Raw genomic sequence first — 18,002 nt, 5'->3', positions numbered from 1 at the left:
GGGAGTCAATGGTCAAGAACAATCTGGGCGTTCTGGTAGATCATAGGGTTAATAATGGCATGCAATGTCAAGCTGCAGTTTTTAAAGCTAGCAAAATACTTTCCTGTAATAAAAGAGGTATAGACTTCAGAGAGAGAGAGAGACATAATTTTGCCCTTGTACAAATCATTAATGAGACCTCATCTTAAATATGCAGTTCAGTTTTCTGGCACCAGTTCACAAAAAGGATATTGAGGAGTTGGAGAAATTGCAGAAAAGATCAACCAAACTGATAAAAAGCATGGAGGAGCTCAGCTATGAGGAAAGATTAGCTGAAATGAATTTTATCTCTTGAAAGGGGTAATTAAGGGGTAATATGATCACCATTTATGAATACATATGTGGTCAATATAGTGTTGAGTTATTCACTTTCAGGTCATTAGAAAGTACAAGGGGTACTTTTTACATCTCAAGAAAAGATATTTTACCTCCACATACAGAAATACTTTTTCACAGTAAGAGCTGTAAAAGTGTGGAACAGACTCCCAGAAAAATTAGTTCTGGCCAGCTCAGTAGATGGTTTTAAAAAAGAGCTGGATGCATTCCTAAAATGCACAAAATCTAACTGGATACTAACATTTATAGGTAAGAATACCAGGGGTAGGTGACCCAGGGAATATCCAATTGCCTCCTGGAAGCTCAGGAAGGAAATTGTTTCCCTTGCTGGTGCGAATTGGATCATGCTTTAAAGTGGTTGTAAACTCTGTTTTTCAATTTTACCTACAGGTAAGCTTATAGTAAAGCTTACCTGTGGGTAAAATGAATATCTCCTAAACATGCACCATTTAGAAGATAATTCTGTCTTCATTTAATCCGGTGCATGCGCTCTTAAGGCATACTCGTGCCGTCCCTTTAGACCTGTGTGCCATGGCCCAGGACTCAGTACGCATGCGCAGTGACATCATTGTGGCCCAGGTCTGTCAGAATGCTGGAGCTCGCGAACCTGGAAGGAAGATGGATGAAATGGAAGCCTTTACAGCGGTGACAGCACGCCGCTGGAGGACTTCATTTTAAGGTATGTTTTACATAATCTGCTAGTATGCAATGCCTACTAGCACATTATTACATTACCTTGCAGGGGACTTTTTTTTTTGTCTGAGGTTTACTACCGCTTTAATAGGATTTTTTTGTCTTACTCTGGAACAACTGTGGGTATAGGATTATGCATATAGAGATTTTCTATTCATCTGTTTTTTATCTATTGGTTGAACTGAATGAACTTTGGATTTGGACCTCAACGGGTTGGTTTTAATCACATTTATTGGAGAATGTTAAAATAACCTGTTTTCAACACAATAAGCTGTAAGAAAACATTCATAACGTTACCTGCACGTAACAAGATTTAGCAAGTGGCCCTTAAACATGAAACTCCATCTCTTGATAGCATTCATGAGCGAGATTTTGAATGGTTTCAGGTCAACCAGGAGCCAGCCATTAAATGTCCTTTCATTTTCAAACCTTTCAACTTCATAATACAGTGACTCGTAAATATTGATCTAAACAGGAGATAAAGCAACGTTCAACTAGAGTGTGCAATGGTCAACAGGAGTGTAACATTAGTTTCTGGTACCATAGACAGGCATTGGAAGGATAGTCCTTATTTAACCAGCAGTCTACTTTTGTGCACAGTGGTATCTTATTAAGCTGAGTGTTAAAAGAGAAGTGTGGAATTTTTTCCCCCATTATACTTACCTACCGCTCCGATGTTGCATCTGTCCCTCGCCAGCTCTAAGTGTGAGAACTCATGACCACTGATCATTGAGTTCTCATAACTTCTGAGCAGAGAGCAGTGACTGTCAGTCACTGCTGCCTGCTTTGCCCCCCCCACCCCCCGCACCCACTGGAGTGCTGGACTGTAGACGGGGAGGGAGCTGCTGGCTCAGACTCTCAGCTGCTCGCTGAGAGGCTGAGCCGGGTGCTGCGCCAGACTCTGGGATGGATCCCAACTTTGAAGTTGGAATCATTCCCCAGCCTGGACTGGCTGAGTGACGTCAGCCAACAGCGGGCTTCATCCTGTTGTCTGCTGAAAACGGGTCAGAAGAGTGCAGAATGAACTGCACTCCTGTGATCCACAGAAACACAGCCAAAAGGCTTTTGGCTGTACTTATCCTTTAACCATATTTGAATGAGAATGAGGAGGATGTCAACATCCTAGAAGGTAATAAAAAGCAGGCTTGGATGAGCTCCTGGTCAGCCTGAGAGCTGGAGCAGTGTTGTAGTAGAGTAGAGGAGTTATACATGCATAATTGTTAGTGATACAGTCTGCTGCTCAGACTCTGCAAAGGCGTTGGTTCACTAAATGCATTTCTAGAAGCACTGCCCTAACAGATTTCAGGCATACAGCAACACTCTACGTATTCATTGCTGTGCATTGCATATTGTAAACTTAGTCTATATATAACCAAATATGGAGTTCATGGAGACAGTGAAGGTACTGAGTTCTCCATTAACAAAGGCTAAAGATTCCCTCTAATCATATATAGATGAGAATGGGGGATGTCCAAGGCCCAGGAGTTAATAAAAAGCAAGCTTGGATGAGTTCCTGGCCAGCCTCCTCAGCTGAAGCAGTATTGTAGAGTAGAGGGGGTATACGTGCATATACTTTTAGTAGTAAAACCTTCTACCCAAGCTCTGCAAAGGCTTTGGTTCATGACTAAATACATTTTAGAAGCACTGCTTTAGCAGATTTCAGATACCGTATTTATCAACACTCATTACTTGTTGTGCATTGCATTTTTTAAATTAATTTAGTCTATACCTAACCAAATATGGAGTTCATGCAGACAGTGAACATAGTGAGTTCTTCATGAACAAGGCTAAAGATGCCATCTACAACATCCATTACATTCCTGCTATTTCCCGAATGTTCTTCTTCATTTAATGCCAATTACGCAGAAGAACAGGGGTTATATACATTTTGGTATATGATGGTTTTCCAGTTAAAACAGAAAGATGATGTTCAGCTTCAGGGCGGCGGTTAGCCGTGTATATCGGCAAGAAGACATAATATTTTCCACTGGATGACAATTCAAATTGAGTCATTTTGTTTCAGCGGCGCTTTACCTGTTTCTTGAAGTGCTCTAACTGCGGTGCACATTCCTGCAATTCATAATCTGCATACAATTCCATCTCTTCGGTGCTAAGAAACCGACCGTACTGGAGGAACTGCTTCATGAATTCCGTTTTATCATCTGTCCACAAATAGCTGTACTTTTTAAAGTGTCTCTGATACTCTTTCACATTAACAATGGTCGAGTGCACCCTTCTCATAATTTCTCCATGCATTTCTTTCAGCTCCTCCATCTCATCAACATCCAGCTACATGCAAGAAATAAAAATGAGTTGTATGTGATAGACTGTGATTATTGTTCCCTATAAGGAAAGAAATGAAGAAGGAAAAGAAAAGGAATAAAAGAAAACAAAGCTCTCAATTTGCGAAGTGATGGAGTGTTCAGCCATGGCTCATATAGGATATGGTGGCTGTACTTTGCACTGAATTGATTAGTGAATATTATATGTTAAAAGTGTTTCTGCTGCTCATTCTCCTTTTGGGCACTAGCATATTACTGAGCTATCAGTTTAATTCCTATGTAGCTTTTTGCTAATGTGCAACGGCCTTTTCAGACCTCATGTACACAATCAGACATCAAAACTGATTAGCTTTCAACTATTCAGCACTCCCTGAATGACAACTGATATACATTTTCAAGAAAACATTTTCTCCTCTCTGAACCACAGTACGGTAAAATAAAGGTTGGATGCAGTGTTTGTAGGTGTTGAAACTGTAACCCATGCCTTATTATTGCGACTTCTAAGTTTACCTCCTTCTTCAGCATTGATAGTACTGAAACTGGGCCTAGATTTGGATTTTAAATCCGAAACAGGAAGTGTCCGACATACATATACTATATTGCCAAAAGTATTGGGACACCTGCCTTTACATGCACATGAACTTTAATGGCATCCCAGTCTTAGTCCCCTATGGACTTCAATATTGAGTTGGACCACCCTTTGCAGCTATAACAGATTCAACTCTTCTGGAAAGGCTGTCCACAAGGTTTAGGAGTGTGTCTATGGGAATGTTTGACCATTCTTCCAGAAGCACATTTCTCAGGTCAGGCACTGACGTTGGACGAGAAGGCCTGGCTCACAGTCTCCGCTCTAATTCATCTCAAAGGTGTTCTGTCAGGTTGATGGCAGGCCAGTCAAGTTCCTCCACCCCAAACTCATTCATCCATGTGTTTATGGACCTTGCTTTGTGCACAGGTGCACAGTCATGTTGGACAAGGAAGGAGCCGTCCCCAAACTGTTCCCACAAAGTTGGGAGCATGAAATTGTCCAAAATGTCTTGGTATGCTGATGCCTTAAGAGTTCCCTTCACTGGAACTAAGGGGCCAAGCCCAACCCCTAAAAAATAACCCCACATCATAATTCCCCCTCCACCAAACTTTACACTTGGCACAATACAGTCAGGCAAGTAACATTCTCCTGGCAACTGCCAAGCCCAGACACATCTATTGGATTCCCAAACAGAGAAGCATTATTTGTCAATCCAGAGAACACGTCTCCACTGCTCTAGAGTCCAGTGGCAGAGTGCTTTACACCACTGCATCCGATGCTTTGCATTGCATTTGGTGGTGTAAAGCTTGGATGCAGCTGCTCACCCATGGAAACCCATTCCATGAAGCTCTCTATACACGGTTGTTGTGCTAATCTGAAGGCCACACAAAGTTTGGAGGTCTTTAGCAGTTGGTGACTTCTGCACACTGTGCACTTCAGCATGCGCTGACCCCACTGTCATTTTATGTGGCCTACCACTTTGTGGCTGAATTGCTGTTCCCAGTTGCTTCAACTTTGTTATAATACCACTAACAGTTGACCGTGGAATATTTAGTAGCAAGGAAATTATTATTGCATAGTTGGCAACCTATCACGGTATCACGCTTGAATTCACTAAGCTCCTGAGAGCAACCCATTCTTTCACAAATGTTTGTAGAAGCAGTTTGCATGCCTAGGTGCTTGATTTTATACACCTGTGGCCATGGAGGTGATTGAACACCTGAATCCAATGATTTGGAGGGGTGTCCCAATACTTTTGGCTATATAGCATATGTTTAAGCCATCATAGAAATACAATGAAGGGGGAGGGGGGTATGACTTTTGATGTTGCTGTTGAGACATGAGATTGAGTCTTTTGCCACTGGTTATGTTACATCACATGGTCAGATGATGTAACTAAAAATAAACTTAGTGGCGAGCTCTGAAATACAGCTTTTCACTGCAGAAAGAATAAAACAGAGGTAGGACAAGTAAGAATTTACAGGTATACTGTAGACTTCTAGGAAATACATTCCCTGCCTGGGTTTCCTTTGGGTTGCTCAGTGATGCCCTGGTCGAGATCTGGGAGAAAATACCCCAGGACACCTTCCATCGTCTCATTAGGAGCATGCCCAACGTGGTCAGGCATGCATGCAAGCACGGGCAGGCCATACAAACTACTGAGTATTATTTTGAATTGCTGCAATGAAAATTCATCGAAATGGACTAGTCTGCTGCATCATTTTTTTACTTTGATTTTCAGGGAGTCTTTGAATTCCAACCTATGTAGGTCGATAATTTTCATTTCCATCAAACGATGAGGCATCCTTACGTTCCTAACACATTACCCAGTTCATATCAGTATAGATATCCAGCGTGGTATTTTTCCCCATTGAAATCTGATGTGTTTTTAAAGTGTTCCTTTAATTTTTGTGAGCAGTGTAACATTAACCACAAGTATATACAAGCACACCATTATAGAAATAATACAAGTTTTATATTAGAAGAGACTAATAAAATTACATACATGCAATGTACAAACACGTATTATCAGATTATCAGCAAAAGGGCCCAATAGGAGTCCTGGCAGATTTGTGCACATCTACCCAGGTATACATAGCTATTAATAAAGAACTCCAGATGAATGTTGCAGTTGTAGGGCTTCATGGATGATGTGGTGTCTACTTTTGTGTTAGAGACCTGAAGACAAGATCAACAGTCATAGGAAACCCCCCAATTATTGTCCAACCAGCTTGAAATGGAACTTCTCACCAGCAGCAATTGTGCTAAGGCACTGAAACTCAGAATCAGCCTACCTACCCCGAGTTTTAGTCCCTCCCTAATAGTTTCTAATCTGACATTCAAGGCTATGATTCCGACGTTGAGACCCGAAGCCTATCCTGGATGTAGTGTATGCTGGTTATCGAGCCCTAGGCTAAGACTAGCTATAGGATCCCAGACCAGCATGAAGACGGTAACTGAAATAACAGGAGCTGAATATAAACTCTATTGCAAAAAACAGGTTCACCTACTAATATACTGGAAAGTGACCACTACACATACAGTAACACATACCAAGCTATCTGGAACTGTGCATGTGAAAATGTTTACAAGGGCAGGGAAGAAATACTCTGTCTGTCACAAGGATTTGCATATATACCCTCAGCAGCTGCAGTTAAACTATTAGATCATAAGAATTTTTACATGATGGCTCCTTCTGGGGGTTTAGCAGCATGAATAGGACATGTGGCTGAGTCTCTCTCTCTCTCTCTCTCTCTCTCTCTCTCTCTCTCTCTCTCTCTCTCTCTCTCTCTCTCTCTCTCTCTCTCTCTCTCTCTCTCTCTCTCTCTCTCTCTCTCTCTCTCTCTCTCTCTCTCTCTCTCTCTCTCTCTCTCTCTCCCCACTTCCTCCTTCTGGGGTTTCAAAGCCAACAACCCAGGGACAAGAATTACATACATAACATATTTACAGGTATTTACAAATTCAGACAGTAGAAAGCAGCAGATACCAAAACATTTTTTATATGTACTTATGGCTGTGTCTGAGAACATCACTACTGCATTACAAACAGATAAGCAAAAGAGGTTGCCAGATAACCACATTGCTGAAAAAGTAGTAAGGTGAAACTGACCACCACAATTATCCTTTTTGAATGAAAAATCAAAGTTTAGCGGATAAGCCTTGCTCTCTGTTTATATGTGAAGACTTCATTTTAATTTTGACTAGAAATGACTTTTTAGGCTTCTGTCTCAGTTAAACATACTTATAAACCAAGCCTTTTAAAATTAATAGCATTATGTATACTATTGAAAAATAGGTCAAATGAAAAGACTATTTGTGTTGGTAGTTTAAATTTACTTGCATAAAAAACATTACTTTCTTGTAGGATGCCAGACATGTGATATCTTATACACACTAGGACTGAGAGAGTACTTAAAGTACAAGACTGTCATACTAAGTAAAAAAGAGACCTTCTCATGTGGAAATCATTTTGAAAACAATCAGCAATATCATGGCCATAGCCCAAACTGTTATCTGTAATAAAAATCCTGTGAAAATCTATGCATAATAAAGATTTGAATGGAAGGCTGTATTCTGTACACTAAAAGGCGCTGTTCCTATTGTATGAAATATATAAAACATACCTTATACGTCTGCTCCCCTAAGTGTGCAGCAACACGTGGAATTAATAATGTAATACGGTATGTATCCTGAAGCAAACTCTCTATGATGCTGTAAAAATTGCCACTAGTTTTCTTATCCAATGAGGGTACAAAGTTCATTTCACCTCCATTAAGAAGGAGCTCCACTTTGAACAAAGGAGGCCTTTTAAGAGAGAACTCAGTGTTATCAGTCAAGTACTGTAGAGAACACTTCACTGCTTGGAACAATCCTTCCAAAATCATGCGATCTATGTACTCCGTGTATGATTTCCATTTTTCAGAGATAGGATCAGCTTTAAACAGCTCCTGGTTGTGCTTATAAAAAAAATGTAAGCATTAAAACAGCATCAGAAACACATTATCATAATAAATACCTGCCTGCTAAATACTATATAAGTGTGCATTGACTTGACCTTACCAACTTTTCTACCCAGAATGCTGGTACCATCTTTGAACAAAGTGTCATTCGGGGTCTGATTCCTGAAATAAGATGCTGAATAAAAAATAATATCCCCAAAAATTGTAATTTCCCCTACTAGATTAAAACTGAGGTCAAAAAGGGTTTCCTGAACTTTAACTGCAGCCAGACTATGGACATCCATATTTGCATGTTCTTAACAGCAGTAAAATAGCTTTAAAGCCTTAGTCCACCTTTGTGGCCTTGTTTTATGTTACACCCATTATTAGGGTGTAATTGGAAACATGGTCACCTTCCTCAACCCATCACTCACAGCTTCCATTCACCCCCCAACACTAACCTGAATATGTAATGCTTCTCACTGCAGGCTTCTCACTGTGTATGAATTCAACACTGCTGTGGACGGCTCCATCTGCACAGCCATGTCATCCCTTCACAAGGATCTAGGAAGGAACCTTACTAACCTCTGTAGCTGCAGGGACTCTATCATTAACATTTACAGTAAAAGCACATTCATTTTCATTTTCTCTCAGTAGTTAGCTTTTTTCTCATAATCCAGCAGGGAGTTGCACAGGAATAGGGGAATGAGATGAGTGCTGCTGATAATTTTGGATGAATTGCTTCAGAGTGCCTACAGCTATAAAGGTCAGTTAGGATATATTTTAAATGTAATTTACAGCTTATTAAAGTAAAATTCTAGGATAAACCTAACTAGTCTTAAAAATTCTCCCTCCCACCTCCCATCACCTATACTGGATAACCTGTGTAAGAAAGATGTATATACTTAACAATTTTAGCCCACTGTGGTCCAGTCATATGATCCCCTCTCTCTGCCAGCATTGGCTACAGGGAAGAGGAGACAACACTCAACAACAGTTGGTAAAGTCTGGAGCTGTGGCATCTAATATAGGCTCCTATGGCCCATGTATTGTCAGCGCTCCCTCCTCTCCCCTACAGCCTCCGCTAGACATGTGCAATTCATTTAGTTACGAATTATAATTCAGACTAACAAATTATAATTCAGACTAAATTTTCGTTATTCGGAGAGGCAGATGTATCCGAATCTTTTAATTACAACAGTAACGAATTTCAAAGAATATGAAATAAATTATAATGAAACAACTAATTCATTCATATTCATTTAATTTGGATGACATGATTTGATAGTTTGCGCCTTTTGTTAGTGTTTGAAGAATCTGAAATAACGTAATGACATTTCATTTTTATTTTGTATTAACATTTTTCATTATTATAAAAAATGTACTTGATATGAAATGGAAACATATTGCAATAAATACAGTAAGGTATAAAAGTGAAGTAAGAGGATTCCTACTTATTGTGTTTGGGTTGGATGGAGGTGGATCCATCAGAATCTCCAAATCATAACATAACAAATGAATATGAAATTAATTTTGTTCCATTCGTTACGCCAGTCAATATCGTCCAGTCAGCTCATTCTATTTCTCTTTGTGGGTTGGACTAGCAGGGATGGCTCACAGTGCATAAGTAATAATCCCAAAATAACGAATTAACACGTTAAAATAAAGATAGACAATTGTCTGAAATAACGTCCGAAAATATCAATTGATTCGGAACAATGAATATTTGAAAGGAATCTCAATATACAAAATGAATTCCAAAAACAAATTATTCTAAAAAACAAATTTGAGGAAATAAAATTTATTTAATGAATTAATGCAAAACCAAAAATTTTTTTTTTTGTCCTGCACATCTCTAGCCTCCACTGACTGACAGGGAAGATGGATTACGTTGCTGGACCGGAGCAGACTGGACAAAGGTAAACATACAGTATACATCTTTCTTACACATGTTAGTCAGCATAAGTGTTAGGAGGGGGAGGGACCTTTTTTAAAACTAGTTAGGTTTATTCTAGTATTTTAATTTAAGGCTATGCATATACCTAAAAGCTTGTAGCCTCTGCTATCAGCATAAGTCACTTCTGAGAAGTTTTCCTGACACCAACAGAAAAATGGTGACAGGGGATCTGCAGTGTGTAATTTCAGTTCTCCGACCCTTTTTTCTGAACTATCAGACAAGCTTTATATATTCAGCTCTTTGAACAGTTAGAGAAGACAGGGCTGCAGATAGACAGGTACAATTTATGTAGGATAATTTGTTTAATGTTTGTGTATCACCTGAGGCCAGCCACTTCACTGGCTTTACAACCACTTTAAACAAAGAATTTGCAATCAAGACTTTAGGTAATGCATAAATTTTGGTGCGGATCATACCTTGAGAAGTGTTTGAATCTTTTGGCCCACATCTTCAGCAATCATATACTGTTTACCCATTCTGTCTTTGTCACCCAGACTCCTTCCATACTTGCTACCAACAAAATAGTTCTCACGTAGTTTACTCATCAGATTCTGCATGACCTCCACATTTTGCTTGGCTTTTAGAATTCTATTGTCCACATTATATACCATATCTCTGGTTTCTTCAATGTAATCATCCAAATCTGGCATCTGCCAAGTCAGGAAGCTAAGAGCGGGCTCCAGCTTTATATAAATCTGCTGGAGCTCATCATGTATCAGTTCTCTTTCCACTTGCAAGATTGTCTTCTGGAGTCTGTTAAACCACTGTGCTATGAGGTCCAGGTTTCCAATATGCTAGTGCAGAAAACAAGTTATTGCGTTAACAACGTATTTCACAGAAGATATGGAAAAATCATTCAATGTTTACCATTTCTCAATAAGTGCATCTTTCAAACGTTAAAGAGTAAGTCCACCTCGTGACTTCCGTGATAGGGAATGAAGCGTGCTTGCACTCTCCGGAAGCGCAATTTAATTGCGCATGTATAGTAATTATCCAGACTCGTACTGGTGGTCACCAGGGCACTGGCGGAGATAGGGGGTTCCACTGGCACACACTGCACACAGGAAAGGCACTCCAGACCTTACAGCTCGGACCCTCTTAGCACGCAGGGACAGCCCCTTCTATGTACTTTCACCCGGAATAGCCAGAGCGACATGCATCCACCTTAGATGGCTCTGTGCCTATTGAAGCCAAAGCAGTCAGTCTCTTGCAGAGAGCTAGGAAGATGTTTGCAGGATCGAACCTCAAGCACACAAGGTGGCATCCAACAGAAGCTCAGAAATGGAAGTGCTTTCTGAGGTGGAGAAGGCAGGAACATCGGTGGAGCAGACCTGTAGAGCAGCCATATGATCCAGCTAAGATACCTTCATCAGACATTATGGAGTGGAGGTAAAATCACTGCACAATCAGGCTGGGACTACTGCCTGTAAGACCTTCCTGTCAAATGCCAAAGGTAGGCCTGTGGTTACTTGATTATCCTTTTAGGTGTGCCATCCTTATAGTTAGACTAAATATTCAATAGGTCTAAAGCACTTTTCCCTTTAAGCCACATTTAATGTACCAGGTATGATGCTCTCCTTCACTTCCCACATGCAATCTCAATCCTCCAGATTCTCCCAGTAAAATTGTGCAAGAAGCTTTTTATCATGAACTATACTAGTGCATAACAGGGTACAGGCCAGCATATGTATAGTATAGTTCATGATAAAAGCTTCTTGCACAATTTTACTGAGGTCCTGAGGAAGTCACGTGCAGGCATGACACAACACGTCGACAACGTGGTGACGTAAATCCAGCGGAACGTCATCTCGGTACACCTTTGATTCATGCAATACACCCATTACATGTGGTGTCAAGGCTTGTTTTTTACCAGCAAAATGTGAGTGTGTTTTTTGGCATACTTAAGGCTATTTTACATGGAATAAAGCGGTTTTGCACTATGGAGAATGTTTTTCTATTGTTTCATGAGCACATGAGAGTAAGTTGGTGTTTGTGAGGGTTCCTACCTACCTACCTATCCAGAGGAAGTGATACCAGTGTTGCTGTATGACATCAGTGTGGTTAAACTCCCAGGAGATCGGGCAATAAGAAGTGCACATTCAGGAAGGATCCAGGGGTGATCCAAAAGGCTCTGTGGCCCTTTGGGGTCACCAATTGGAGGTGAGAGGCCATTGCAGCCAGTGAAGGATTATCTATCGGTGTGTTGTGCACCCACACTGCATATATTGCATGCTCTGGAGCAGTGAAATACCTTGATTGTGTTACTCCCATATATTGGACTTTTATTTTAAGTTTCACATACTGATTTAATGTGTTTGTTTTTTATCATTTGCTTGTACACTTTGGCACAGATCATACATATATCTCACATTTGGGATTCACAATATACACTTGTTGGTGTATATATATGTTATAGAACTATTTTAATTAAGTTTTTGTATCATAAATTTGTGAGTCACTGCTGACACTTTTTGGTTGTATCCCACTATAGGGATTGGGTTTATTAATTTACTACATTTATTATTGTGTGATTTATCACTTATTATCTATAGGTCACCTATTGGGTCCAAGTGCAGGACCACGTGTGTTGTTTCACATATATCCACCATTACATGTTATAGGTTTAGCTTAATACTTTATATTATGTAACACTACACCACTTTTTATTGTTAAGTACAAAGAAGGAGCTGTCCCTGCGTGCTGAGAGGGTCCGAGCTGTGAGGTCTGGAGTGCCTTTCCTGTGTGCAGTGTGTGCCAGTGGAGCCCCTATCCTCGCCAGTGCCCTGATGACCACCAGTACCAGTCTGAAAAATTACTATACATGCGCAATTAAATTGCGTTTCCGGTGAGTGCAAGCACACTTCATTCCCTAGCACGGAAGTCATGAGCACCATTATCTGATGCATTTCTTCTATGGACTGCTAATATATCTCAAGAATTTCAAGTCACCTTATTATTAGCTTGGATTTATCATTATTACTTGTTTTCTGCCTCAGCACCATTTGTCATCTCACGATTATATGATTACTGTGTTGATCATCCATTCACTAATGCTCTCGTCAGTTACTGACAACACTTTTAATCACAATATCTAGCGCCTATAGGTGCCTAATTTTACCACTTTGTCACTTTACCAATATACTGTATTTCTTAGCGCTGCATTTTATATTTTCTATTTACTTGAGGAACAAGGGGTTCATCCTTATGCAAGCTGCTGATACACACCGAGCGCTTGCTTATCATTGATTTTAGTAAGTCCACCTGAAATCAACAATTCAGATGTTGACAGAATCTAGCGAGTTGAATCTAGTGTGAGACATCCAATGTAAAAAAAGAACAGAAAAACTGGTTATAGAGTCTGTCAGCATCTACCAAACATTAAAATATTCATTTGAGTTAGACGGAAACTTTAAATAACCAACCCATCCAGCATTCAGTATTCCAATTCCTATAGTAAAATAATGCCAAGAATTCCAACCAAGATAATCTAGCAAAACAGAATAACTGGTTATAGGGTCTGTCAGCATCTACCAAACATTAAAATATTCATTTGGGTTAGATGGAAACTTTAAATAACCAACCCATCCAACATTCAGTATTCCAATGCCTATAGTAAAATAATGCCAAGAATTCCAACCCAGATAATCTAGCATTGCATCCCAAACTAATACAGAAAAAAAAAGACTGTCTAGACTCAAAGTCAAGCAAAGATAAAGGGCTTTTCTTGGTGTGCTACCCCTCAAAAAAGTATACGCACATGCATCAATAAAATTAGAATGTTTATTTGTATCAAATTAGCCCAACATAAAACTGGTTGATAGTATTTAAAAGCAATACACACAAAAACTCTATAAACAATGCACATCATAAATGTGAACAAAACCCCTTAAAACATTTTGCACCATCTAGATTAAACATATGAGTTACTTTTCACTTTCCCGGAAAGGGCTGCATAGTATACCAATCCACTTTATTGTACAACAAAAAATGTTGAAAAACACTTGTAAACTGTGGAGGGGCTGCAGTTCCTCTATGTGCTTTGCAGATGTGCTTCCTTAAGGAGAGCGGTGTTCCACAAACATTTATTAAGGAAGGATCCACTACCTCATCCCATAAAATCAAAGATGTAAGGACAGAGAGGGAAAAGAGATATTCCAGTAGTCATCAATAGAGATGAGCGAATCGAAGTATCCGAAGTGGAATTCGAGTCGAATTTCGGAAAAATTTCGATTCGTGCCGAATCCGAAAAACAGCCTAATTCGGACGCGCGAATCGAAATTTTTCCGAAAATGGCGGCTGACATGTGCGGCGACGGAGCGGGGATGTCGGGGAAGGCGCGCAGACAAGGCGCGCTGCCCCATAATGCATTCCTCAACGACATGTGATCGCATCAGCCAATCAGCAGCCAGCCAGCCAGCACTGTGTAATGGTCGAGGTATATATAGCGGCCATTTTGGAAATCTTCATTTGCCTGCAGTCATTGAACAGAGGCAGACCGCTCTGTACTAGGGACAGGGACAGAGTTAGGGCCACAGAAACAATACTTGGGGACAGAGAGAAGTTACTTAGGGACAGAGAACCATTACTCAGGGACACAGACTTGTTAATGAGGGCCACAGAATCGTTCTTTAGGGACAAAGAAACGCTAGTTAGGGCCACAGAATTCATACTCAGGGACAGACAGAATTGTTACTCAGTGCCAGAGAATTGTTACTTAGGGCCACAGAAACGTTATTAGGGCCACAGAATTTTTACTCAGGGACAGACAGAATTGTTACTGAGTGCCAGAGAATTGTTACTCAGGGACAGACAGAATTGTTACTGAGTGCCAGAGAATTCTTACTCAGGGCCACAGAATTCATTCTCAGGGACAGACAGAATTGTTACTCAGGGACAGACAGAATTGTTACTGAGTGCCAGAGAATTGTTACTCAGGGACAGACAGAATTGTTACTGAGTGCCAGAGAATTGTTACTCAGGGACAGACAGAATTGTTACTGAGTGCCAGAGAATTGTTACTCTCACAGACACAAAATTGTTACTTGCACAGACACAGAATTGTTACTTGCACAGACACACAATTGTTACTCAGGGCCACAGAATTCATACTCAGGGACAGACAGAATTGTTACTGAGTGCCAGAGAATTCTTACTCAGGTCCACAGAATTCATACTCAGGGACAGACAGAATTGTTACTCAGGGACAGACAGAATTGTTACTGAGTGCCAGAGAATTGTTACTCAGGGACAGACAGAATTGTTACTGAGTGCCAGAGAATTGTTACTCTCACAGACACAAAATTGTTACTTGCACAGACACAGAATTGTTACTTGCACAGACACACAATTGTTACTCAGGGCCACAGAATTCATACTCAGGGACAGACAGAATTGTTACTGAGTGCCAGAGAATTGTTACTCAGGGACAGACAGAATTGTTACTGAGTGCCAGAGAATTGTTACTCTCACAGACACAAAATTGTTACTTGCACAGACACAGAATTGTTACTTGCACAGACACACAATTGTTACTGAGTGCCAGAGAATTGTTACTCAGGGACAGACAGAATTGTTACTGAGTGCCAGAGAATTGTTACTCAGGGACAGACAGAATTGTTACTGAGTGCCAGAGAATTGTTACTCAGGGACAGACAGAATTGTTACTGAGTGCCAGAGAATTGTTACTCTCACAGACACAAAATTGTTACTTGCACAGACACAGAATTGTTACTCGCACAGAGACAGAATTGTTACTCAGGGCCACAGAATTCATACTCAGGGACAGACAGAATTGTTACTGAGTGCCAGAGAATTGTTACTCAGGGACAGACAGAATTGTTACTGAGTGCCAGAGAATTGTTACTCTCACAGACACAAAATTGTTACTTGCACAGACACAGAATTGTTACTTGCACAGACACACAATTGTTACTGAGTGCCAGAGAATTGTTACTCAGGGACAGACAGAATTGTTACTGAGTGCCAGAGAATTGTTACTCAGGGACAGACAGAATTGTTACTGAGTGCCAGAGAATTGTTACTCAGGGACAGACAGAATTGTTACTGAGTGCCAGAGAATTGTTACTCTCACAGACACAAAATTGTTACTTGCACAGACACAGAATTGTTACTCGCACAGAGACAGAATTGTTACTCAGGGCCACAGAATTCATACTCAGGGACAGACAGAATTGTTACTGAGTGCCAGAGAATTGTTACTCAGGGACAGACAGAATTGTTACTGAGTGCCAGAGAATTGTTACTCTCACAGACACAAAATTGTTACTTGCACAGACACAGAATTGTTACTTGCACAGACACACAATTGTTACTGAGTGCCAGAGAATTGTTACTCAGGGACAGACAGAATTGTTACTGAGTGCCAGAGAATTGTTACTCAGGGACAGACAGAATTGTTACTGAGTGCCAGAGAATTGTTACTCAGGGACAGACAGAATTGTTACTGAGTGCCAGAGAATTGTTACTCAGGGACAGACAGAATTGTTACTGAGTGCCAGAGAATTGTTACTCTCACAGACACAAAATTGTTACTTGCACAGACACAGAATTGTTACTTGCACAGACACACAATTGTTACTCAGGGCCACAGAATTCATACTCAGGGACAGACAGAATTGTTACTGAGTGCCAGAGAATTGTTACTCAGGGACACCTAATCGTTGAATTAAATAGTATGTCAGACAACATGCAGAGGAGTGGCAGAGGAGGCAATGTTTTAGGAGCGAGCAGACGTGGCAGCAGAGGAAGGGGTCGAGGCAGCAGTATTCGCAGCCAGAGGCCAGTGCTCCCGGTGTCATCCAGCGGTCGTGTCTCCACCGACAACCCTGCCGTCATTGATTGGTTGGCTCGGTCGTCTTCCTCTTCCCAGGTCACCTCTGACACCTACAGCCAACGGTCGGTGGGTACGTCAGACACAACCGTTAGTTGGCATGGCCCGGGACCAAGCCCACTGAAATCACGTGTCCTCTACCTGCCCCTGTCCTTTGCTGTTCCCTCACCAAGCGAAGTATCGCATGCTGTGGGCTCAGCCCCACTGTACAGTGAGGAAGAGCTAACAGAGGGCGGTCAGGAACGGGGGGAGACATCGGCCTTTTCAGCAGCCAAGCGAACAAGTACTGGCGAGGAGAGTGGCTCGGTAGCCGGTCTAGAGACAGGTCTGTCTCCTGACCCAGACGCAGCCGAGGGGGCTAGTAGTGAGGCGGAGACCCTACTTGATGATGAGGAGGTTGATCGCACTTGGCAGCCTCGTCGTCATCAGGCAATTTCTTCCGCATCATCAGGAGAAGAGGGTGGCAGCTTGGCAGCGAGCAAAACAGTCGGTGGGTTGCCCAGGAGACAGCAGCAGGGTCGCATCAGTGTCAGTGGAGCCAAACGTCCACGGAGTAGAGCACCAGCTCCACTGCAGCCTACCACCACGGCCAGTAGTGGTGCCGGTGCGCACGGAGGAAGTAGCAGTCAGCCAGTGAAGAGTAGCGGGGGCAAAGTTTCCTACTCGGTGGTGTGGCAATTTTTCCTCAAGCCGCCCGAGGAAGTAAACGTAGCCGTATGTCGACTATGTGGCCAGAAATGCAAGCGTGGCCAGGGGGCCCATGTTGGGACTACAGCGTTGCGTCAGCATATGCAGCGTCACCATTCGGTGGCCTGGGAAAACCGTGATAAACATACGGCGGTTCTGCCTGCCCCAGCCCCCGCTCCATCACCCGCTCCGTTACTTGCTCCGTCACCCGACGTCGTCAATCGCCCTCTATCAGCCAGTCAAGGCTCCAACACCTCTGCTGAGGGGAGTTGTCGCTCATTGGCATCTTCCGCTCGTTCAGATGCTCCTTCTCCTGCTACTCCTCTTCTCGGATTCCGTCAACAGTCTTTCTTGGAATCCGTATCCAAGAGACAACAGTTTGCGAGCACGCACCCGACGGTGCAAAAGCTGAACGTCCTCCTGTCCAAGTTGCTGGTGCTGCAGTCCCTCCCTTTCCAACTGGTGGACTCAGCACCTTTCCGAGAAATGATGGCTTGTGCCGCGCCGCGGTGGAGAGTGCCAAGCCGTCATTTCTTTGCCCAAAAGGCAGTGCCAGCCCTGCATTCACATGTAGAAGAGATGGTGGGCCAGTCTTTGAGCATGTCGGTCTCTGCCAAAGTGCACGGCAGCGCCGACGTGTGGAGCTGTAACTACGGTCAGGGACAGTACATGTCATTTACGGCCCACTGGG

General features: G+C 41.8%; 1 protein-coding gene across 1 annotated transcript in view; it reads right to left on the bottom strand.

Annotated features, from left to right (window-relative positions):
- Window positions 1-18,002, bottom strand: part of LOC149451620 (dynein axonemal heavy chain 11-like) — a 590,344-nt gene that overhangs the window by 556,463 nt on the left and 15,879 nt on the right. The window contains exons 3-6 of the mRNA XM_089690376.1: window positions 10,191-10,568; window positions 7,503-7,835; window positions 3,103-3,357; window positions 1,366-1,535 (exon numbers count right to left, since the gene is read on the bottom strand). Of these exons, the coding sequence (XP_089546502.1) occupies window positions 1,366-1,535; window positions 3,103-3,357; window positions 7,503-7,835; window positions 10,191-10,568 (1,136 nt within the window). The remainder of the gene's footprint in view (window positions 1-1,365; window positions 1,536-3,102; window positions 3,358-7,502; window positions 7,836-10,190; window positions 10,569-18,002) is intronic.

Source organism: Staurois parvus, unplaced genomic scaffold (genome assembly GCF_062004578.1).
Source record: "Staurois parvus isolate SC_StPar_1 unplaced genomic scaffold, SC_StPar_1.0 ptg000530l, whole genome shotgun sequence".
In the NCBI taxonomy this organism is placed as follows: domain Eukaryota; kingdom Metazoa; phylum Chordata; class Amphibia; order Anura; family Ranidae; genus Staurois; species Staurois parvus.
This window is presented reverse-complemented; position numbering and strand designations above follow the sequence as displayed.